Source organism: Mirounga leonina, unplaced genomic scaffold (assembly GCF_011800145.1).
Source record: "Mirounga leonina isolate KUSES-001 unplaced genomic scaffold, KU_Mleo_1.0 Mir_53, whole genome shotgun sequence".
Classification (NCBI taxonomy): domain Eukaryota; kingdom Metazoa; phylum Chordata; class Mammalia; order Carnivora; family Phocidae; genus Mirounga; species Mirounga leonina.
Window position 1 is genome coordinate 94,690,609 of NW_023270807.1, and position 24,107 is coordinate 94,714,715.

The 24,107-nt window shown below is 39.2% G+C and overlaps 1 protein-coding gene across 2 annotated transcripts in view; it reads left to right on the top strand.

The window, feature by feature from the left end:
• Nucleotides 1–24,107, top strand: part of PHACTR2 (phosphatase and actin regulator 2) — a 114,882-nt gene that overhangs the window by 44,636 nt on the left and 46,139 nt on the right. For both annotated transcript variants that reach the window (XM_034990868.1, XM_034990869.1), the window contains exons 3-4: nucleotides 16,257–16,337; nucleotides 21,549–21,707. In XM_034990868.1, the coding sequence (XP_034846759.1) occupies nucleotides 16,257–16,337; nucleotides 21,549–21,707 (240 nt within the window). The remainder of the gene's footprint in view (nucleotides 1–16,256; nucleotides 16,338–21,548; nucleotides 21,708–24,107) is intronic.

Genomic DNA, 24,107 nt, shown 5'->3' on the forward strand with positions numbered 1-24,107 from the left:
GCATTTGTTGAAAATACTATCCTTTCTCCATTGAATTGCCTTTGTGTCTTTGCCAAAAATTAATTGGCCACATGGTCTTTGTCAAAAATTAAGACTCACATCTGTGTAGGTTTATTTCTGGACTCACTATTCTGTTCTCTTAATCTGTGTGTCTATTCCTTCACTGATATCATGCTATCTTGATTAGTATAAGTCTGAAAATTAGATACTGTAATATTTCCAACTCCATTCTTCATTTTTAAAATTGTTTTGACTAGTTTCTTTGCCTTTTCATACAAATTTTGGTATCAGATTGTTTATATTCTCAAAGTTTCCTGCTGGGATTTTTATTGGAATTACATTAAATCTATATTGCAATTTGTGTAGAGTTGATATCTTTACTATGGTTACTTTCCCAGTATGAACTGGTATGTCTATCCATTTAATTAGCTCTTTTATTTCTTTCATTAGCATTTTGAAGTGTTTGGAAAACAGTATTAGGTTTATACCTAAATATTTCTTTCCTTTTAAAAAACTATTATAAATATATATGTGTTTTTTTTTTAAATTCTGTTTCCAATTATTCATTGCTAGTTTACAGAAATACAATTGTATCATGCTACCTTGCTAAATTTATTTATTAGCTTTAGTGAAGATTCCTTGGGATTTTCTATGTAGACGATTATATCGTCTGTGATTAGGCATGGTTTTATTTCTGCCTTTCAATCTGTATGTCTTTTATATCTTTTCTTGCCTAACTAGGACTTCCAGTATAATAGTAAATAAGAGTGGTAAATGGGACATCCTTGTCTTTTTCCCATTCTTAGACGGACTTTCATTAAGTATGGTGTTAGCCGAAGGTTTTTTTGCAGATGCACCTTATCAAGTTGAGCAGGTTCCCTTATATTCCTGATTTTCTGGGAGTATTTATTATGAACAAATGTTGAAAGTCTCAAATGCTCTTTCTGTATCAGTTGATATGACCATGTGGTTTTTCTTCTTTGGACCACATTATTATGATAGATTACACTGATAGATTTTTAAATATTGAATCAGTTTTGCATCCCTGAGGTAAACCCCATTGAGTTGTGTGTATTATTCTTTCCCTATGTTGCTGGATTTTACTTGATAATATTTTGTGTAGGATTTGTGATATTTGTCTGTTGTTTTCCTTTCTTGTACTATTTTTGGTTTTGGTATTAGGATGTTGTGCTGACCTCTCATGAGTCCTTTCTATTCTTTGAAAAGATTGTGTAGAATTGGTGTTATTTCTTCTTTAAATGTTTGATAGAATTTACCAGTGAAAGAATCTGAGCCTAAAGATTTCTTTTTTAAAAAGATTTTAAACAGCAAATTAGATTTCTTTAATGGGTACATGATCATTAAGGTTCTCTCTTTTTTTTTTTTTAAGATTTTATTTATTTATTTTTTATTTGAGAGAGAGAGAGAGAGAGAGAGAAACAGCATGAGAGGGGATAGGGTCAGAGGGAGAAGCAGGCTCCCCGCTGAGCCGGGAGCCCGATGCGGGGCTAGATCCCAGGACTCCGGGATCATGACCTGAGCCGAAGGCAGTCACTCAACCAACTGAGCCACCCAGGCGCCCAAGGTTCTCTCTTTTATCTTGGATGACTTTTGTTAGGACCTCTAGTGCATCAAAAGAAGTCTCTTCCTCCAGATTTCCTTATGGTTAACCAGCTACTTCAACTCCTTCAGTGAAGTCCCGTGTTTAAATGCTAACTTCTCAATGAGGTCTGCCTTCAGTCTTTATGCTGAATCTCTCCTCTCCCCCAGCACTTTTTCTTTAACAGCTTTTTTGAGATATAATTCATATGCCATACAATTCACCCGTTTTACATGTCTAATTCAGTGGTTTTTCATACTATTTACAAACTGTGCAACTAGCAGCACAATTAATTTTAAACATTTTCATCACCCTAAAAAGAAACCCCCTCGAGCAGTCACTCCCCCCGCTTCCCCTGACTTCTGTTTTCTATCTTGGTAGGTTGGCTTATTCTTCATGTTTCCTATAAATGGAATCATACAATAGATATGTGGCCATGTGTGACTGGCTTCTTTCACTTAGCGTAATGTTTTTAAGATTCATCCATATTGTAACATGCATCAATATTTAATTTCGTTTTATTGTCAAATAATATTCCATTGTATGAATATATCGTATTTTATTTATCCATCCCTCATCAGTTGATGGACATGTGTTTGGGTTGTTTCTATTTTGGCTATTGTGAATAATGCTGCTGTGAACATTTGTATACAAGTTTTTGTATAGACACATATTTTCACTTCTCTTGGTTATACATCTAGAAATGGAATTGCTGAATCATATGGTAATTCAATGTTTAACATTTTGAGGAACTGCCAAGACTGTTTTCCAAAGCAGCTGCACCATTTTACATTCCCATCAGCAGTGTATGAGGGTTCTAATTTCTCCACAGGCTGGACAGCATTTGTTATTATCTGTCTATTTTATTATTGCCATCCTAGTGGGTGTAGTAAAGTAGGTCCCCCCAGCACTCTCGGTTCTCTTTTTCTGCCCTGCCTTGTTCTTTCCACAGTACGTCTTACTTTTTTTTCTTTTCTTTTTTAAGATTTATTTATTTATTTGAGAGAGAGAAAAAGAGAGAGGTGGGGAGGGGCAGAGGCAGAGAGAGAAACTTTAGCAGACTCTGGGCTTAGTGTGAAGCCTGACGCAGGGCTCGATCTCAAGACCCTGAGATTATGAGCTGAGCTGAAACCAAGAGTCGGATGCTTAACTGACTGTGCCACCCAAAAGCCCCCACATCATACCTTCTAACATGTATCAATTATTTGTGTTGTTCATTAACTGGTCTCCCTTCACACTAGATTATAAATTCCATGAGCATCGGGAATTTTTTTTTCCTCTTTGATAAAATCCAAGAGCAACTAGAATAGTGTCTGGCTTATGTTAAAGCATTTAGTAAATGTTTGTTGAATGAATTAATTAATGAGGGGCTCTTGATAGGCCTTACCGTATTCCATATATATGGTGTTTGCCAGTGAATGTGATTTGGAAAGTGCTGGAATTGGGGGGGTGGCAATTATACCAGTTTTTAATTCTTTCTTAGTGTTCATATCATTGAGAGCTGCTTAAGAGCCTTAGGAATTGAGAAGCCAAAATAGACAAAATTAATATTTCACCAAATTTAATGGACAGGATGGGGTCCCATTCCCTCAGGAATGGATAATGAACTTAAGTAACTGTTTACTGTCTGTTCTGTATGGCAAAAACCTTTAAAAGGCCAATGTGAAGACATCATTGATATGAAAAGGAGGTTTGGGTTGTGTTTTAGTTCAGCCATTTCTGTACCTGTGTATTTTATAAGTGAAGCTAATTAGACCAAATGGTGTTAAAAATTCTGTGAAGAGAGAGAACATACAATAATTTTATCATACAGACTTTTTCTGAAATTCTTTTATTCTGTTTTCCTAAAGACATATAATGGCATTAAAACAAATTTCCTCTCTATGCATAAAAAATGAAGGAGACTAACTATTCCTCTTCATTTTTTTTTTCTCCCAGTAGAATGAATATTTTTCTTGTTTCACTCTTCCCGCATATAGATGGATGGAAAGAGTCATTAAGGCCCCACCTTTTTATTTATGGAGGATTTATTATTCATTATAGATCTATTCCGGGGATAAAACCCATTTATGGGAAAGAATAATGTGAGTGCTAACTTTCTGTATATTTTTCATAATAGAAATTAGTGGTTTCATAAATAGGAAAACCTTCCATCGTGGGTTTAAATTAGCCAGCTGCATAATGAATGGCCAAACCATTAGGACCCACCTTCTTTAGATACGTAGAAACCAGAAAAATCTTATTTCTAAATGGAGTGGAGGAGATTCCCTTGCCTCCTGTCCGTTCTAGAAAATGCGATATTGTTTGTTTAATCCAAGCTAAGCTTTATTTAAATTTGTTGAGCCATAGAGCAGACTGAGATTTCAGGCCTGTAGCCTCTCCCAGGGGGAGGTAGGCTCTGCTAGGGCAAGTGAGCTCAGGTAAGCAAGGCATTTTCACTGAGCATTCTATGCAAACCTTCTCAAGTGAGCCGTGGACACTACTGATTTCTGATTGTAAATGACATTATTTTAAAGAATCACACCCACTAGAATGGAATATAGAATTGTTAACTTGCATTTCTTTTTTTTCTTTGCCACATTTAATTCCTGAGGGAGATGTAGAGGAGAGAAACGATATTCCCACTGACCTCTTGATAAAAAAGGCTTCCACTGGGATGAGACATCGTTTGTATTGCTTTAAGAGACGATCTGATTGTTTATAAACTTTACTTGGGTGGATAATTTCCTAATTTCATTTTCCTTTGGAGTAGTGCCACTTGTGAAATACTTTTTAAAGGTGCTACAGAACTCTTTCTGGCCTGGGTCAGAGAGTCCTGTCAGGAAAGTCCATTATTTTATTTCCTTTGCATATTATTTCCTTTTGTGGTTTTGTTTTGATTTTTTTCATCCTGTGATACGAATCCGGTCTTAAACACTAGGGCTAAGTCCTGGAAAGTGACTGTTTTTTGGCTTCTATATTTTCCTGATTTGTTTCCCACTTGGAATATAAATTACAGTCTTAATTCTTGCTTCTTTTTGTCAAGTGAAAAGAGTTTGCTCATCGAGGCTTATAACATTTTTCTGCTAAGTTTTCTTCACCTACTTTTCCAAACCCAAACTCTCCAAGTTTTGAAACAGATGCTCTTGAGGTTTTCTTTATTCCAAAGTCTAAGTGTTCACTTAGTACCTATTAAAAGGCAGGGCAGGAGAGGCTATGGGAGAAATATAAGAGAATAAAAAGCATGGCCGGAGAGAAGATGAGATCCTGGAGAATAGTTGGTGAACACAGTAAACATCAGTGTGGCTAAAATTCTTTGGAAATACCGTCTCATCTATTTTTCATCTTCGATAAATGGCTCTTAGCATTAATGTAGTCCAAAAATGTCTTACAATTTAATTTATTTTAAAAATCGTGGTGGAGGGGCGCCTGGGTGGCGCAGTCCGCTAAGCGTCTGCCTTCACCTCAGGTCATGATCTCGGGGTCCTGGGATCAAGCCCCATGTTGGGCTTCCTGCTTGGGGGGGAGTCTGCTTCTCCCTCTCCCTCTGCCCCTCTTGCTTGTGCGCTCGCTCGCTCGATCTCAAATGAATAAATAGTCTTTAAAAAAAATTGGGGTGGAAAACACATAACATAAATTTTGCCATCCTAATAACCACTTTTAAATATACGATTCAATGGTGTCAAGTATATTTGCATTTTTATGCAGTAGATCTCCCAAAACTTTTTCATCTTGCAAAATCTAAACTGTCTACCATTAAACAAAAGTTCTTCATTTCATCTCCCTCCCACCCCTTGTAATTTGTTTTTAAAGAAGACCGTAGGTGAATCGAGCGTGAAACATTAGTGACCCCAACTAAAATTTAATTACCTATTTAAATCTGATGTTGACATATTGCTGGCATTATGTAGTCCTTTCTTTTTGCTGCTTTTCACAACTCAGTGCTAAAATGTTCAATTTAGTTACTACTCTATGAGATTTGAAAAAGTTCCCTTTGAATAATTTGTATAATTTGCTACATCTGCAGCATGTGAAGTAAAGTGTTTGTTAAAAAATAAAAGTAGACAAACTTTGATTTCTGTTACTCATTTGCAGTTTTATTTGGGATTAAACTTAAAGTAGGAATAAGATATATGGGTATTAATAATAATAACTAACTCTTGAGTTTTTACTGTGTGCCAGATGCCACTTGAAATGTTTGTAATCCGGGGCACCTGGGTGGCTCAGTTGGTTAAGCTTCTGCCTTCGGCTCAGGTCATGATCCCAGGGTCCTGGGATCCAGTCCTTCACTGGGCTCTGCGCTCAGTGGCGAGTCTGCTTCTCCCTCGCCCTCTGCCCCTCCCCCCACTCGTGTGTGCGTGTGCTCTCTCTGTCTCTCTCTCAAATACATAAGTAAAATCTATTAAAAAATAGAATAAAATAAATGCTTGTAATCTTCCCAATTACTCAGTGAGTTGGGTTGCTACTATAACTCGCATTTCACTAATGAGTAAACTGAGGCACAGAAAAGTTAAATAACTTGCCCTAGGTTTCAGGGTTTGTGAGTGGTATAGCCCATATTTGAACCTCAGAGGCCTGGCTTGAGTCTTCATTCTGAATCCCTGTACAATGCCACCTTCTAGATCAGTAACTATATCAAGGTAAAAATATCAACAGAATATTATCAAAGAGATACACATCTGGATACAAGAGAAAATGGAATGTAGGGGAGGAAAAAACTAATATTTAGAGGGTCCTTACTTTCTGTCAGATACTTACCAAATGTTTTAATCATCCTATTGGGCATCCAACTTAGGTTTTCCTACTTCTGTTTTCATGTACAGAAACAAAGGCATGGAGAGGTTTGGAACTTGCCTATGATCACCTGCTAATAAATTGCAATGTCTAGGGGAGCACCTGGGTGGCTCAGTCGGTTAAGCGTCTGCCTTTGGCTCAGGTCATGATCTCAGGGTCCTGGGATTGAGCCCCGCACCAGGCTCCCTGCTCAGCTGGGAGCCTACTTCTCCTGCTCCCTCTGCTGTTTCCCCCGCTTGTGCTCTCTGGCTCTCCCTCTAACTCTCTGTCAAATAAATAAATGAAATCTTTTAAAAAATAAAAATAAGTTTCAATGTCTGGATGTGAGCTCAAGATATTTTTAAAGGGGCCAGAATATATACTTCCTGGTCCATTTTCTATTTTCTAGCTTTTGCAAGAAGAATGATGAGACCTTGTTACCACCTTAATAATCAGAAATTTGGAAACAGAGAGTAGACAGGGAGACTCCCGAGAGGGGAGCATTATGTCCCAGTGGAAACTTAGCATTGCTGTGAAACTTTAAACATTATAATTTTAGTTACAATGAAAAGCCCCCAGTATTTTTTCGTGTTTTGTCTTGGAAAATAAAAACTTTAGTAGAATCATTCTTGGTCCTCTCACTGCGGGGTCAATCAGGTACAACGCTATTACAATACCATTGACTATATTCCCTATGCTGTACGTTTCACCCCTGTGACTTATTCATTCTGTAACTGAAAGCCTGTATCTTCCACTTCCTTTCACCATTTAGCCCAGCCTCCTACCCCTACCTATCTGGTAACCACCAATTTGTTCTCTGTGTTTATGGGTCTGTTTCTGCTTTGTTCTTTTGTTTTGTTTTTTTAGATTCCACATAGAAGTGAAATCATACAGTATTTGTTTTTCTCTGTCTGACTTATTTCACTTAGCATAATACCCCCCAGGTCTGTCCATGTTGTTATAAATGGCAAGATCGAATCCTTTTTTATGGCTGAGTAATATTCCATGTATGTGTATGTGCATGCACATAGAACAACTTTATCCATTCATCTCTCAATGGACACTTAGGTTGTTTAAGAAAACAAATCTTTAGGGGTGCCTGGGTGGCTCAGTTGGTTGAGCATCTGACTCTTGATTTTGGCTCAGGTCATGATCTTGGGTTGTGAGATCAAGCCCCACATCAGGCTCCGCACTTCACACTTAGCACAAGGTCAGCTTGGGATTCTCTCTCTTCCTCTTCCTCCTTCCTCTTTCCCTCCCCTCGCTTGTTTTCTCTCTCTCTCAAATAAATTAATAAACCTTACAGAAAAAAAGAAAACAAATTTTAATCACTTTAAGAAATCTAGTCTAATGAGATATGTATATGAAGGTAGTAAACATAGATTTGCAGAAATGCCCACTCAATCTTATTACTAACTCTGACAGGTTATTTACACCTATTGGTTTGAGTTGGTGATGTTTTATGACGTATTGTTTCTAAATTCACTAAATAAAAACAGGCTTTTAAAGATTACACGTTAATGCCTTCAAAAAATTTTGGCCTAAGGTATGAATAATTTCATATGCCTTTAATCCTGCACAGTTGAATTTGATGTTTAAATAAGTGAGACTGTCTTAATTTAGGATAGTTTAGTCTCACTAAGGTCTCTTTCACAGTGATTCTTACCTGCCATTTGGCTATCTGATCAGAGGTAAAATGAGATAGGATCTCATCTCAATCGACATTGCTTAGTCTCTGAAATGTGTAAAATTGTCTTGAAGCAGATCAAGGAGAAGGGCCTCAGAATTAGAAGTTTGGGCTCTCTAAGAACTTCTCTAATCGGTATTGTTTATGATCTCCTAGTTTGCAAAAACTCTTCACCATATAGAGCTGCGATTCTTTTTTTTTTTTAATTTTATTTTATTATGTTATGTTAATCACCATACATTACATCATTAGTTTTTGATGTAGTGTTCCATGATTCATTGTTTGCGTATAACACCCAGTGTTCCATGCAGTACCTGCCCTTTTTAATACCCATCACCAGGCTAACCTATCCTCCCACCCCCTTCCCCTCTAGAATCCTCAGTTTGTTTCTGAGTCCATTTTATATCAAGTCTCTAGCATGTTCTTAGTGTGAAGTTAGAATTAATTGCTCTAAGGATGATTCTCATTATTTTTGTTTCAAGCTTCTGTCCCTTTGGTCTCACCCTGTTTTGGGTTTACTATCTTTTAATGTGAAGAAACAAGAAATGGAAACACACAGGATGCATCCAAAAGCACCTGTCTCGAACATTTGTGTTTGTCATGTGTTTTGAGAGTCACACTGGAAGAAAGACAAGCAGGGTTTCACGTATCTCTCAGATCCTGGCCTCTGATTACTCTCCTGAGATTACTTGTACTTCCTGGCCCATCTGGGATTGGGGACTTGCTCATTGTTCTAGTCCTAAACCTTATCCCTTGGGAATAAAATCCCCGAGTCCCTTGAGTTGACTTGCCATGGCTGTTCCCAGCTTGCCCTCTCTGGAAACAGCCATGATTTTAGCTGCTGCTGTGTGCACAAGGCAAAGATCATCACCTCTTCTCTCCCCAGCCTGGCCTTTGTCTGTCACCCCGTTACCTGAAATTTTAAAAGTACTACATACAGTGTTCAATGAAAACGCATAGTGCTGAACAATTTGTTTTTGTTTCTTTGTTTGTTTTAAAGATTTTATTTATTTATTTGAGATAGAGTGAGAGCCAGTGAGAGAGAGAGCAAGAGAGCACGAGTGGGGGGGGGGGGCAGGGGGAGAGGGAGAAGCAGGCTCTCCACTGAGCAGGGAGCCCGACTCGGGGCTCCATCCTAGGATGGACCTTGGGATCATGACCTGAGCCAAAGGCAGATGCTTAACCAACTGAGCCACCCAGGCGCCCCGTGCTGAACAATTTGTAAAATAGCGTACCTTGGTGTAAAAAAGAGAATAATTAAAATGAATATTTGGATTTGCCTAAGAAAGTCTGGAAGGGCACAGGAGACACTAAGAAAAGTGGTTATTTGCATATGGAGTACAGGTGGGGTTCAATTTGAATAGGTGGGGGATAGGGTGAAAGTGAGAGCTTTTACTGTACCCTTTTATAATTTGAACTATGAGGACATACTACCATCTAAACATTGCTCATTTAAAATTAACTTTAAAAAGTTTTTCTACCTCATGTCTTGAAGGGAAATTGGAAAGCATTATACCTGTTGTGGGAAAGTTGAAATCTTTAATTATCGACTCAGTCTGGAGAATGCAAGCAGTAGGCTTTTGGCTAGACACATTGGGTTCGACCAGATTCCGAGTATGTGATTGGAAAATGTGTTTCACCTCTGTGAGTCTCAATATCCTTATCTATTCGAGGGAACTAAAAAGAATTGTTTAGCCTATCTTTCAGGAATACTGGGAAGCATAATGAGAAAATAAATATAAAAATGCTACCTAGGCATCAAATAAATGGATGATTACTATCAGGTTTCTGAAGGAAGTTGTGACACTGATTTCCTAAGAGGAGGAGGGGACATAGAGCTCACCATCTTCCTCTTTTTTAAGGTCTGGTCAAGTTCAAACTCTTGGGGGATAAAGAAGTTCCGTGTAGTTCTTTCATATTTCTGCCTTGAAAATCTAGAGGATTTTTAGTCTCTGCTGGAAGAAAATGCACATTAAAGAAGCATCTGTGAAACACTTTTTTTGACTCTTTAAAAGTAAAACCTCTTTACTGCCGATGAATAATAATAGACTTAGGCAAATGGAGAATTTATTGGTTCATGCAAGTAAAAAGCCCTGGGCCAAACAGCCCTTTAGTTTTGGTTGGATCCAGGTGCTTGAAAGCTAAGATTAGGAATCTGTCTCCTTCTTTGAGCCTATGTTCCTCAGTATTGGCTTTTTTACTTTTTTTTTTAAGTTAGACTTTCCTTTTATGGAGGCAAAATGACTACTTACAGCTCTAGGCCCATATGCAGCTAGTTTTAATAGATAACAAAAGAAAGAGAAAGCCTTCTTTTCCAGTTGTTCAGGAAATCCTTGGGCTGGTTGTTACTGGTGCAACTTGGGCACAGCCCCTCCGAACCAGTCACGAAGGCCAGGAAGATATCAGGCTCTGACTGGATAAGCCTGGGAGCCCTAGAGCCCAGCATTGGGGTTAGCTTCACACAAATGGCATGGACTGAACGATGAGGAAGGTGGTTCCTCAAAGGCTAACTATCAGGAAGACTGTTTCTAAAATAAGAAAATAGAAAATAGAAAAGATTAGAAAAGGGTGCTAGACATGCCTTCCCTCCGTCCCCTCAAAAAACAAAACCAAAAACTTAATGCAATATATTATTTGGGGCACTCTGGGGATGAAATGATAAATAAGACATCTCTCATAGGGCTTCGAGTCATGTGAATATGCAACTAGGTACACATGTAGCAATGAAGAAGAAGGGCTGTTAACAGAAATAATAGTAATTAACATTTATTCAGTGCTTTCTAGATTCTAGCTCCTGGTCTAAACACTTTAGCTTTTTAACTCCAAAAGATCTCCAAAGGAACCAGAAAAGGTAGCAGTTGTTCTCCCATTTTAAAGATTTTACTTATTTATTTGTCAGAGAGAGAGAGAGAGAGCACAAGCAGGGGGAGCGGCACGCAGAGGGAAAAACAGGCTTCCCCCTGAGCAAGAAGCCCGATGTGGGACTTGATCCCAGGACTCTGGGATCATGACCTGAGCTGAAGGCAGATGCTTAACCGACTGAGCCACCCAGGTGTCCCAGTTCCCCCATTTTGTAGATGAAAAAGCTGAGGCACAGAGAAGTTACTTTATAGTACGTTAGGAACACAGTTATTACTGATAAGCCACCCAGAATGGTGACATTGTCCTGCAGGTGGCGCTGTCTGAAGAGGTCTTAGGATTATAGGAGGATTTCACCAGAGACGGGGAGAGGGCAAAGGTGTGATTCTAGGAGAAAGAAACACTGAAAGAATGTACAGCAAGTATTTAGGAAATGGTGAGAAGTAAGAGTAAGGTTGGGCTTTAACACTGGGCTTGTGGAAAAGGATGAACAAGAGGGAGGGGGAGAATGGTCCACTGGGACCAGTTGTAAAGCCTGGCCATAGCTCTGAGGGGTTGGGCTTTTTCCATAGTCTGTTGGATTTTTAAGTAGGGGAGAGACTTGGATTAAACGAAAATGGCCAGACCCCTGAGTATTTTTAGTGGGGGATGTTGGCTTTATTTCTCTGCCTTATGTTCTTGAGCTGTTTTGGAAGTTTTTGCAAATGTCCCGTTGGGTGGCATTTAGGTGGTGGTTTCTTTAAAGGACTTCGCTACACTTTAGTGAAGGGTTTTTTAAAAGGGAGCCCGTTTTTTGACATTCTGTTTTCTGTAACTGCTATTGAGGAGAGGTAAAGCAAAGCCGGGCTCTTATGGAACACTTGCAGCCCGAGACAAGCAGGTCTCTGTTTCGGTCACAGAGTTGTACAGTAAAGCCGTTCAGTCCTCAGAACCAGGACGATAACACGGTGCGCTTATTTAATAGTCTAATTGCTCTTCTGTTCTGTTCCGTCATTAAACGGTGTTAGAATTGAGAATTAGGACTCTCTTTCCTCGCCAAAAGAAAACACAAGTGGCTTGTTGACTGCAAGATTTACTCTCACAGATCCTTCCAGAGGAATATAAAATCCTGGCCGTGCCTCCACAGCAAGGAGGTGGCATATGCCCCGGCCTCGTCTCCTGAATGCAGGCTCCATGCCCAGAAGGACATCATAAATCATTTAAAATTTATGATGAGCCCAGTCGGGTGTTACACCCTGTTAGTTGGCTGCCATCTGTCCTCTGCACACTATAGCCTTCCTTCTTCAGAGCACAGAGACTTTTTCAGATGAGCCATAGGACAGAGAGCTCAGGATTTTCCCTTTGGCGGGCCCAGCCAAGAAGTAGAGGGGGCAGAAAACAGAAGACGCCTGTTCGTAGTCTTGCCACAGGCCTCGCTTGCTCTCTCCTAGGCTGGAGGTGGAGAAGGGGCAGAAAACAAGACCGTTAACATTATCAGCCTGTTTTCTCTTATTCGTTTATGCAGGAAATGCACATATTTTCTGAGTTCTAACAACCTGCAAGGCACTATTGGGAAAACGGCAGTAAACAAGAGTTTTGGTTCTCATCGAGACCATACTTAAAAAGTAGATGCCAGTTCAGGAGGGGATGCCGTATTTTGCAGGATAAGATGGATAAAGATGAGAAAAGGAACAAGCTATTCTACGTTGGGTGTGTGAGGAAGGGATTTCTAATAAGGTGACCTTTGAGCAGAGACTTGAAGGAAGTGATGGACTGAGCTGTGTGGGGGTCCGGGAAAAACCCATCCTGGTAAGGACAGAGGCCACCAGGCAGGGGCTTGCCGTGTGTGTCAGGTGACAAGCAGCAGGGCTGGAGGGGCTGGAGCAGAGAGAGCCAGGAGGGAGCCATCAGGGAAGGACCCCACGGTGGGGAGCATCGTGTGGGGGGCAGCCTCTGGGGGTCATTGTGGAGACCATGCCAAGGAGTAGAGATAGTATTCAAAGCCAGATGGACAGCCATTGGATGCTTTTGGGAAGATCGGTCCTTTTCAAATATTTGAAAAGCCAGAGTATAAGCATGAGAGCAGGAAAATGGGGACACAGGGCGTCCTTCCCTTCTTAGAAAAATGTATGCTGTTGTAATCACAAGGGACTGTCGGAACTTTAACTCCCCCAGTCCAGGGAGCAAAACAGAAATCATGGGTTTGCTTGATCTTCATGGAAAAACCACACATGCCTTTTTTGATTGGGATAAAAGTGAGCCCCCATGAGCTATTTACTCAACTGGGAACAATACTTCTCCTGGAGAGACCTGGCTACTGCATCCGGTGATCTATGCCCCTGCTAAGTCTCTTCCCCAGCAGTACTTGCGAGGGAGGCAGACCCCCAACATTATTGCTGTTGTTGCACTGATTAGTGTGAACTTCAGGGTCAAAGAGCAGCTGGTTGGGTCCTCGATATCAGATTCTAGGAGGCTTCAATAACCCGCTTTGCTCTCAGTGAACACAGAGCTAACTCACACTGTTTCCCCATCACAAATGACTTACTTTACTCTAGAGCTATAGGGACTGTGGGCTTGATTAACTGCCGAAGTCACAGGGAGTGCGGTTCTGACTCCTTATGAGGAATACTTTCCTAAGAATGAGGGTGACAGATATCTGGAGGAGGCCATCCTGCCTCTGAATGTTTTCAAGCAGGTGAGCACATCTCAGGAATGTTCCTGAAATGACTCTGGCTTTGTGCGGCCCTGTTGGACGAGAATGACCTCTCCAGTTCATTCCAGTGCAGAACACTTCCAAGCCTGTGAAAAAGTGTCCAGTGAATGTGCTCTGCAAACATACAGACACTATGTAAACATGAGGCAAATATTTTAAAAGATGAAGAGTGTGATACTTGTTCTTCTGGGAGAGTGGTGCTTGGAACTTGGTGCCCTAGCAACATACTTTCCATGCTCAGTCGCCTGCAGTTTGTTCTCATTGGCCCGCTACACAGTTATCTGCACTATGTGTTAAAAACCTGCTCAGCCAGAGACCAAACAAATCGCCAGGGCATTTTCCAATCAGGGCCCGTTTATAAAAGGTAGAGCAAAGAACAAAGCTGTGGGGTTTGATTCCTGGCAGGAAGCCCAAGCTGCGTCCTCAGAGCTCCAGAATTTACAAGGAAGAAAGAGGAGGGATTTATTAACTGAGATTAAGTTAGACTTAAAGCGACAGAAAGCTTAAAACTAAAACTGAAGCATCCTCTGGGATCCATACTGGAAAGGCAGAAACAAAAACGAGATATGTTCTGGGCTCTCGGATGATTTTTTTTTAGTGCAAGAGTGAAAGCTTTTAACGACGCCCAAAGCAGAGATTACAGAATGGCCTTGATTAATGATAGAGGATCACACACCATTGGAGCTGGGTGAGGTGTCCTTCAGCGACCATTGAATGCAGTGGTCAGGGTCCTTCTGAGCCACCTGCTCAGTGTTCGCAGCGCCCCTACTGTGTCGTTAGGGGTGTTGTTTGGCTCCCTGTGCTGACAGGAGTTCTCTTCTCTTTGACAAAAGCTTGGACAAATTGAAGCTATCCTGAAATAACAGCTCTCTTTTTACCTAAAAGAACAGCTCCAGCTGGCCCCCCACACCCAGTTAACTTTGTCCATTGAAATCACCAGCGTTTAATGAGCTGTGGTTACTTGCTTCTGGAAGGAGGGTGGAGTGGGGCTGGGTGGCAATCTAAAGGAGGGGAAGGTTCTGTGTGTGTGTCCATTTGAACCAAGAAGGTGTTAATTATCATTCTTGTGACCATTTGTTCATCCACTCGTTCATTTATTCATTTTCTTGTTTGTTTCCATTCTGAGTCTGTCCACAAAATGTGTTTGGCAAAACTGAGAGCAAAGGGCACGTATGCTAGAAATTAAATACAAATGAAGTCAGGTCTCTAAGAAGGAGGAAACAGATTTCATCCATGAATTGTCATATGAAATCTGTGTTAATATCAAGTGTTACTCTGACCTCTGGCAACCAGGATAAAAGGGAAATACACAATTACTGGTTGTCAGAAAAGAAAAGAAATATTTCAATTTCTTCCAGAGAAACTAAGTGTTGGTACTCTGGGGCTCATGCCATTGCTGAAGACTTTCAGGGGCTTCATACAAAGCTCTCAGCCCAAGGTACACCCCTTTCTCCCCCTCTCTGTCTTCAGAGTCCTTCCTTCAGACCACCTGGAGCACCCTCAAAAAACATGTCCTTAGTGTTATTACGAGCCCTGTCTATATGTGTCAGGGCAGGACTTGGGGTAATGGATCTTGAAATGATGTTGTTCATGTGGCTCTAGGATTTGCAAATTCTGAGACCAGAAAGAGGAATTGTGGGGCGAATCAGAGTCCAGTCCTGCTGTGGCTGCCCAGTCTCCACCAATGTGCCTCTCCTTCTCCTTAAAGAGCCGTAGGCCCTTTCTGTGGCCTGGTTCTGCTGTGTCAAGGTGCTTTTTCGAACAGGTCATCTAGAGGGAAGAGAATTCTCCAGAACACACTTCGGACAGTGTTGGCTCAGAGGATTAGTAGATTAGGATTAGTAGATGATATTAATTTTACACACCATCTTGGCCCCTCGAAGTGGGGAGTCTAGTTAGACATGCACAGGGTTCAGGAAACCAATATTATATACACATAAGGTGGATACTGTCGAAGTCCCACCCTAAACTCCTGAGCTCCACTCTGAAGTTGTAGCAGGAATTTAAATTCTTCCAGAAGAGGGAAGAGGCATTGTTGAGATTCCCATCCCTTGAAGTGCCTTTGAAAGCATGAATTGACCCCATCCTCCTGACTTGGGATTTGTCAAGGGATATACCGGAACATGCTTGAGTATGGCAAGGGAAAGAGTTACAGAGATCTGATGTGTTGGACTTTTATGACAGATGGTGTGAGAGAGAAAACACTGGAAAAGTAGTGCCTTTTCTCTGGGATCCAGATGAGTTACCTGACTATCTACTGAACGTTTGTCTGTCTGTTTGGTTTTAATGTAAACATACGTATCCTTTGTATACATTGCATATTCATTGAAGCCTGTGTTTTAGAATGCCTAAAAAAAGGAATATTTTGAAGTGAGAAGTAGCCTTTGTGCTCTATAGCTGGTATGAAATAATGTGTCTGGTTTCTTGCGCAAACATCATCATTTGAAGAACGAGGTGCAGCAGCTGGGTTTCAGAGCACGGCTACAGTCCTTTGCCCTTGTCCTGATTATATTGACTCCAACCACGTATTTTGCTAGACAACGCAAAAAACTGGGCGTTGAGCCCTCAGGTGAACAGAATAAATATGCTCAATTCTACTTGGAATGTTTTTCATAATTATTTTAAGCAATGACTTGATTCTTACTTATGCTTATTCTTTTTAAAAGTATTAGAAAGGAAGATATCCACAAGACAAAGTAGAGAGGAGCTGATAAGAAGGGGCGTTCTTAAGGAGTTGCCTGATCAAGGTGAGGAAATTACTCATACATTTAAAGTAACTTGATCCTTTATTCTTTGGTCTTTCTTTCATTTTCTTTTAAAATTTAAGATGATCATGGTCTTTGGGAGATAAAGCAGTGAGTATGGCACTCTGAGAATCTTGCTTTAATTCAGAATACCTTTGTGGGCTGCAGAGAATCTAAGGTATTCTAGAAAAGAAATTCAGTGACCTTCACTGAATTCCGTCCTTCACTGTATGTTACTAACCCTAGAGCTCTACAGAGGTACTCAGCTGAAGATACAGATAAGATACAAATGTTTATATGACTCCTCATCTGTTCTTGAGCTTCAGTCTTTCTATACAAGTTAACTCAGTTGTTTGAGTAAATGCAATGTTGTTGCTTGGCTCCTGCCTTTTGGTTTCTTAAGCCTACCAGTAAAAGAAAAGGGAGAGAAAAGAAATAGTAAATGTGTCTTTTGTTCTTGATACTCTATAATACAATCAAATTTACAATCAATAAGGCACAAATGGACAAATTAAATTAATCCGCTTTATGCATTCTCTCAAGTTATTTTCCTAGTATTGTTCTCTTTTCATTTCTTTGAATCTAATTGTCTTTCACCTTTTCACTAACAATTATTATTTCTAAGTATTTTGTTTTCCCTGTCCCTAATCTTCTTCCCCTTTTTTCTCTATCCTAGCAAGAGGGAATCTTGCTCAAAAAGACTAGGCTTAAATAGAAACCAAGATAGACCCTCAGAAGAAGACACCAAGATTGGTTATTTCTCCAAATAAGTAACATCAAATAATTTTCATTGCTCCCCCTCCTCTTAAAACTATAGGAAATTTTTGTTGCAAAATTGTTGATTTACCTCATGCCTTCCCTTGCCCCACCCCCTGGACATTTACTGGGATAAAGTAGTATTATTGTACTTTTATGGGAACAAATAAAGTGCTATTAATTTGGAATTAAATCACAGAATTCTGGTAAATGTTCTTTGCAAAGAACATCTTTTGGAATTCACTATTTATAAATCCAAATGACACACTTTTTCCAACATCTGAATAATTCTAGAGTGGAGCTAGGAAATGCTTTACTATTTTACTGCTATTTCAAAGAATATAGGGAAATCTAAAGTGAATAATGCCACTTTCCTTGAGCCCTCAAGATTTAGGCATTTTATTTCAATCTCTGACCGATTACATTTTTCTCATTCTGTTTTACGAATGAACTTTATGTCTTCTTTAATTTTCTGTTACCATGAAGCTATTTATTTCCTATCTGGGACTTTTAAAGATAAAAAAAAAAAAGCACATCCCTAACTTTTTGTTCCTGGAAGGCGGGCTTGCAGTATCAAAATTAGTCTCCCCTCTAATCTCTCTGGAGGCAGGAGAGAAATTACAGATCCACTGAGCAATCACCTTTCTGAGCTATCACCTTCCTGGGCTGGGCCAGCACAATTGTTTGCTATCATTTATTTGGAAATTGTTTAAAGAAAGGAAAAATGTAAAAATTTATGATTGAAATTGCTAATGAGTATGAAAGATAGAGATTTAGAGACCCCTTTTTTACCTGATTAAAAATTATAGCTAGGAAAGAGTTTATTTTTTCTAAAAACAAGTGGCACTGGTCAACTTAAAGAAATGCTTAGTGTTGATTGGTTTTTGTTCTGCCTAATCTGTTAAACTATTTACTTGATGGGTTATAATTTCCGATACTTACTTCCCAGAATTCTGACTCTAGTTGACCTTTTGGTAACCTCCACAGACTGAACATTAAAAGTTTTTAAAACATAAAAGAACAAAACAATTTTTCACCTAAACATAATGTAATATTTAATGTTTGGGAAGTCCTAAATTACTGAATTTTACTTTCTGCCTTTTTCATGGTCCCTATATGGAACTATAGAAACGACCTAATCCTTGAAAGTTCCTGGTGATGCCTATTGTAAATAGAGTCTTTCCCCTTTTCAGCCAAAAGCTGGAGAAAATAGTTTTCTGTCATTTCTCTAGAAACAATTATCTTGAGAATTTCGGTCTGTTTTCAGCTCTAGCCAGAGACTGGAAGCTGCTGTGCTTGGTGACCACCTCTTGTCTTCTGCCACTGAAGATTCATCCTTTGCCTTGATCTTCCTGACCTTGCCTTAGCTCTTGACAGTTATTGTCAATTATGTCCTTTATTCAGGGAGCCAGATAGATTTTTCGATCCCTCCAGCTTCCCTGGGTTTGACCTCATCCCATCCCACCCCATACCCTCACTCCCAGCTTTTATTATTATTATTCCTTTTAGATGATCTTTTTTACACTAACCTCTAACTTCCATCTAAAAGTTCAACAATTGGTCTTCTCTCCTGAGAATTCCCAGGTCTAGTCCAAGGTCATTCCTTATTTTCTGGTTCTTTCCTTCCATCTTTTCCCTTAGCTTTAGCATGAGGGCATGGAGATGTTCCTGCCTGCCATGCAGCCTCCTTTCTCTCTCTTCTGCGGTGTACTAGTTTTAACCTTCTGATGAGTCACTCACCATTTGGTCACACACAACCTTCTCCTCATCTCTGTTTCTCTCTTAACTATATCCCAGATATACTCGTTTGGCCAGAAAGAGGGAAAGCCCCCAGACACTCTCCTGCTCCTTGTTTCACCACTGATGTCTCTGTGTGCTTTATCTCTTGTTCACTTGAAGCTTACAGCCTTTCCTGAGCTGTCTTTTTCCTCTGCACACAAGGGCTCCTATTACTTATGACATCAGCATCTTCCCCTGCTCTCCTTTGCTGGCAGGTATGTGTGCATTTTACTTACATACATAAACTACATGCACCCCCACTGGCTGACACACACATTGTGACACACAGAAATGCTCACATACATACATACACTCACATACTTAATCACTAACAAAACACATGTCCACTGTCATTCAAATATGCTTCTAAATTCACTTTTATACACAGACACAGATATATGGACATGCACACATTGACATATTTATTCTTTCACCAAAATATGCTCAACTAATTCAGTCATATGAAAGGGCTCATACTGTTTTATGAATGAACTTTATGTCTTCTTTAATTTTCTATTACCATGAAGCTATTTATTTCCTATCTGGGACTTTTAAAGATAAGAAAAAATTAACATCCCTAACTTTTTGTTCACGAAAGGCGGGCTTGCAGTATCAAAATTAGTCTCCCCTCTAATCTCTCTGGAGGCAGGCGAGAAATTACAGATCCACTGAGCAATCACCTTCCTGGGCCAGAAGGAAGGGCTCAACTTGTTTTAGCTCTACCATTATGCACAAAACTAGAAAACTTTTTCAGTGCACACACCAATTAATTATTAATAACTTCAGTTCTACTCTGTTTGATGTTTGAATTTGTATTTATCACACATCAGTCTCTTTTTCCTACCTTATTTTCATAGGCACTAGCTTTATTTCAGACCTCGAAGTAAGTATCTTTCCACATTGTTGACTCTATTATGTGAAAATCCAATTTCTTATTGCACCACAACTATTTAATTTTCTCTCTAGCTTTTTGTTCTAGATTTTAAAATCAATTATTTAACCTACTAAAGAATTTTAGCATAAGAAGGGTTAAAATATAATTAAGTTTTCGCTAACATGACTTCAGCATATTTTTGTTATCAATTAAAGGCCGAGTAGTCAAAGATAAATTTATATTTGGGTTGCCTAAAAATTGAGGGTTTTTTTTATATAAAGAAGTCGTTTTCTATTTTGTTTGGAATTTTCCATTCTTACATTAGTTTTTAATTTCCCTGTGTCTAATATCTGGACATTACACTGTGTCTCCCCTCCCTTGTTTTTAATAGCGAATTCCTTGGTATCTAATAATAAGAATTAAGAATCATTTGGTTTCCCTTTGGTTTGACCTATACTCTTTAAAAAGTATTACCTTAATTTTATTGAAATAGTTAAGATTTATTTGCAGTGGCATTGCCCTCAATTATCATCTATTTTACTTGTATACAGGAATCAGATTATAGGTACTTGGAAGTTATATGGCTCAGCAGTGATTGCTTTTTCATTTTGAGCATGACAAAATTCCATGATATGTATTTTTCTTATTAAAATGTCATGCCTGTTTTTATGGACAAGGCTAATGGATTTTATGTTGAGCCAAAGCAGTTCAATCATATTTAATGAAAATTTGAGAGATGATTTCTGTTTTACTTATAATGATTGCCAAAATAAGATTAATCAAAGACTGCATAAAAAGAGCTTTAATCATGCATTTCTTGAACTTTGCAAAGTCAAAACTTCAACTCATTTTTTTTTTTTTTTACACTGGTAGCAAAGCCTCTTAAAATGTTCCAGATACGATCTAGGGTTAGTCTTTTCAAACATCACTGAATTAAGAGTTTATGCAAAAATCTCATTCACTTTAGAAACTTCTAGAAATTATGAAACTTCACAGATTAGATTTAGTTATTTCTGATTTAGATAACATATTAGAAATTTTATTTTCACTTGTGATTTTTTTAAAAGTTCCTCTGTAATTATTTTTTTTCACATTTTTTTCCCCTAGTGTTTTCAAATTATAATTAGGCCACATTAAAGGCTTTTGGTCTGTTATATTTAACAATTACCTGAGTGCATTTTAATATTTCCATCAATAAATAAGAAAATGAAAATAGAATTAGCCTCACTACCACCTTTCCCTGAGTACAGAGTGGTAGTTATATTCATATGTAAAGTTAACATTATCACAGATGCAATCATGTGAGACAGAGATGGTTGTAAATTTTCATATTCTCCCTCTAATCATTTGTATATGTAATTACATTTCATGCTATTTGTGTATTTATATTCACCTTATGTTTTCAGTGCTTGTTAAAAATGTTTATTCCATTTTTCAGATTTCTCCTTTTACCGTTCAGTTTGTGAATGACAAAGAGACTCCTAAGTACTGACTTCAACAAAGCCTAAGTACAGAAGAGAAGGGCTCTGTTGCCCAGGCATGTTGTGTAATTAGGATAATAATTCCCACTGTCGCGAAAGGGCAAGCAGATATCCCCTCCATTGCTGCTTTCCCCCAAGACTAAGGATTTTCTAGCTCTTTCTTTGGAATGAATTATTTAGTAAAACATGGTGAAATGATGCAGATGTATTTGGTTCCCAGGGTCTGAAAACACGAACCCAAACCCTACAGTCCTAGTAACTGGAAAACTGGGTTTTAAGAAAGCCATTAAGTTAGACATCTAGGTGTTTCTTTCCCCATTATAGATGGAGATGTAACAGTTAACTTTGAAAATTCAAACGGGCACATGATACCCATCGGAGAGGAATCTACCCAAGAGGAAAATGTAGTAAAATCTGAAGAAGGTAATGGCTCTGTAGCTGAAAAATCACCACCTCTGGAGGAAAAGGCAGAAGATAAGAAAGGTAAAATCAAGAGAATCTCCATATTCTTTTACTTCAATACAGCTCAATGTTGAGAATCAGGTCTTAGGCTCCAAATAGTGACTCTTAAGACCAGTTAGGGAGAAGGTTTGCAAATACAAAGAAGAGAGAAATTACAAGTGAAGAGAAATGGGATGGTTTTCTCAGGTAGATGCATACATTTTGTAAGCACGTCATTTAATTTTTTTACTTGGAAGCATTAATTAACAGTAATAAGCAGATCGCCTCTTCAATCATTAGAGCTATCTGGGAATATTATCCTTTCCTCAGGAGCTTTCCCTCAGTATTTTCTCTTATTTTTAGAAAAAATGCCATCAGTCTGAATATCTTCTTCTGTTAGTTAGAAGTGACCTTTGTGAGCATGTCAGTGTGGAGGGATGGAGGGGTATCAAAACCAAGATGGCTCTTTCCGCCCAGCATCATCTCTCCAATAGTGGGAACTTGCCTGGTGGCATCCATACACCCAATATTGTAGGTTCTAGTCCAGGTTCTAGACATTTCTGAGAGAGACCCAGGAATAGTTCCCAGAGATGCTGGGGACTTTGGTTGACCACAGCCTCAGCTTCATGATTTGTCTGTGCAATTGGAAATTTCAAAATATGCCAGGGGCAATTATGCCCTTCCCTGAAGGCTTCTTAAAAGACCTTGGTTTCTAGAGTGAATATGCTATGGTCGATTAAGGTACCTGCAAAATCTGTGTCTATCAAGGACCCCTCAAAACATTTCACAAGTTCCTGGTCACTGACTGATTGATTGATTACCTCTCCCTAAGACTTCTATCATGTGCAGGAACTTCCAAGCCTTGTACTTATGCAAATCAGAACTGAAACCCCCACAAAGTAAGGATTTGTTGGGAGATTCTAGATGATTCCATGCAGCCTCGAAATGAATCCTCAGGAAGCAGACTATTTCCTGTTCTGTAATGTCTGCCTCTGAGTTGGATGGCAAAAATTTGTCAGACCTAGCTTAAGTTCTGTAGGCATTGTGAAAATTCTTAGAAACTAAGCAGACTTGTCTTCCTCTGTTCTTGACCCAAATCCTCTAAAGACAAAGAAAACAAAAGAGCACTTGACAGACATTGTAACTTAAAATCATCTTCTCTGGAAGTCCATAACCCCTTATTTGCATATAAATTAGCCTGTAAAAATTTCAGAAGCCTCTGTGAACAATCTGTTAGAAATTTATTATTTTGCTTTATTTATTCAGTATTAAGTATAGTATTCATGAGGCTTTACTTAGTCTTGTTCTATTGAAGGACTCTGGTTAAACTTACAAATACTGATTATAAGAAATTAGCTAATATTTTTAATGATCATATTCCTGGAACATAAAGAGAAAATAGACCTAAATAGATTCCAGTGGGATTAATTTGAAAGTATTCATGCAAGTAGTGGTTTTTTTTTTTTTTAAGTCCAACTATCCTGTCTCACCCAACTGTTAAATTTCAGATCCATCTGTGGTTTGTCCCTGGTACGGCCTTTTCACATTCAAGAATCACACCCTTCCTTACGTAATGGTGCCATCATTAATGCTTGCCTGGTCCATGTGGGATGTCCATCAGTGGTCTGGCCATGCTTCAAAGGAAGTGCTTCCCTTATCAACTTAATAAAAAGTTGCTGACAGTTCTATGTTAATGAAACCAGCAGGCCTTGATGTTCTAAAAAGATGGCAGACCTCGTAGTCCATGGATATTTGAGAGGTGTTTTTGTTTTTTTATTCTTTTTTTTTTTTTTTAAGATTTTATTTATTTGACAGAGAGGGACATAGCGAGAGAGGGAACACAAGCAGGGGAGTGGGAGAGGGAGACGCAGGCTTCCCACGGAGCAGGGAGCCCGATGCGGGGCTCAATCCCAGGACCCTGGGATCGTGACCTGAGCCGAAGGCAGACGCCCAACGACTGAGCCACCCAGGCACCCCATGTTTTCTTATTCTTTACTTAGAATTAGTACATTCAGTTCTTTTTGGTCAAACAAGATCTAAGCATCTTGCTTGGCTGGTCGGGATATCAAGAGATGGAAATGCTGGACATGCTGCCACACCCCAATAAGGCAGCAAAGCTTCCCTCCTGCTGCGTGGATGGTGCGCCTGCCGGAGCCACACGGAAAGTGAGGGAAGGCATTTGGTATGGAAGCCACTTCCTGAGAGTCAAAAGAATGTCACTCATAACTCACACAGTACACAGTGTTAAACATAAGATAACCTCATAAACAAAGATAACCACTTACTTCTCTGGGAAGACACCATTTAATTCCAAAAAACAGCCCAAGATTCACTTTTGCTTCTGCTCCTTTCATGGTTTTACTAGCATGCAAATCCACAATCCCATGTTCTTAATTCACCCTTTGGGTGTTCTTAATTCCCTTTCCGGGGGGTGAAATGCTC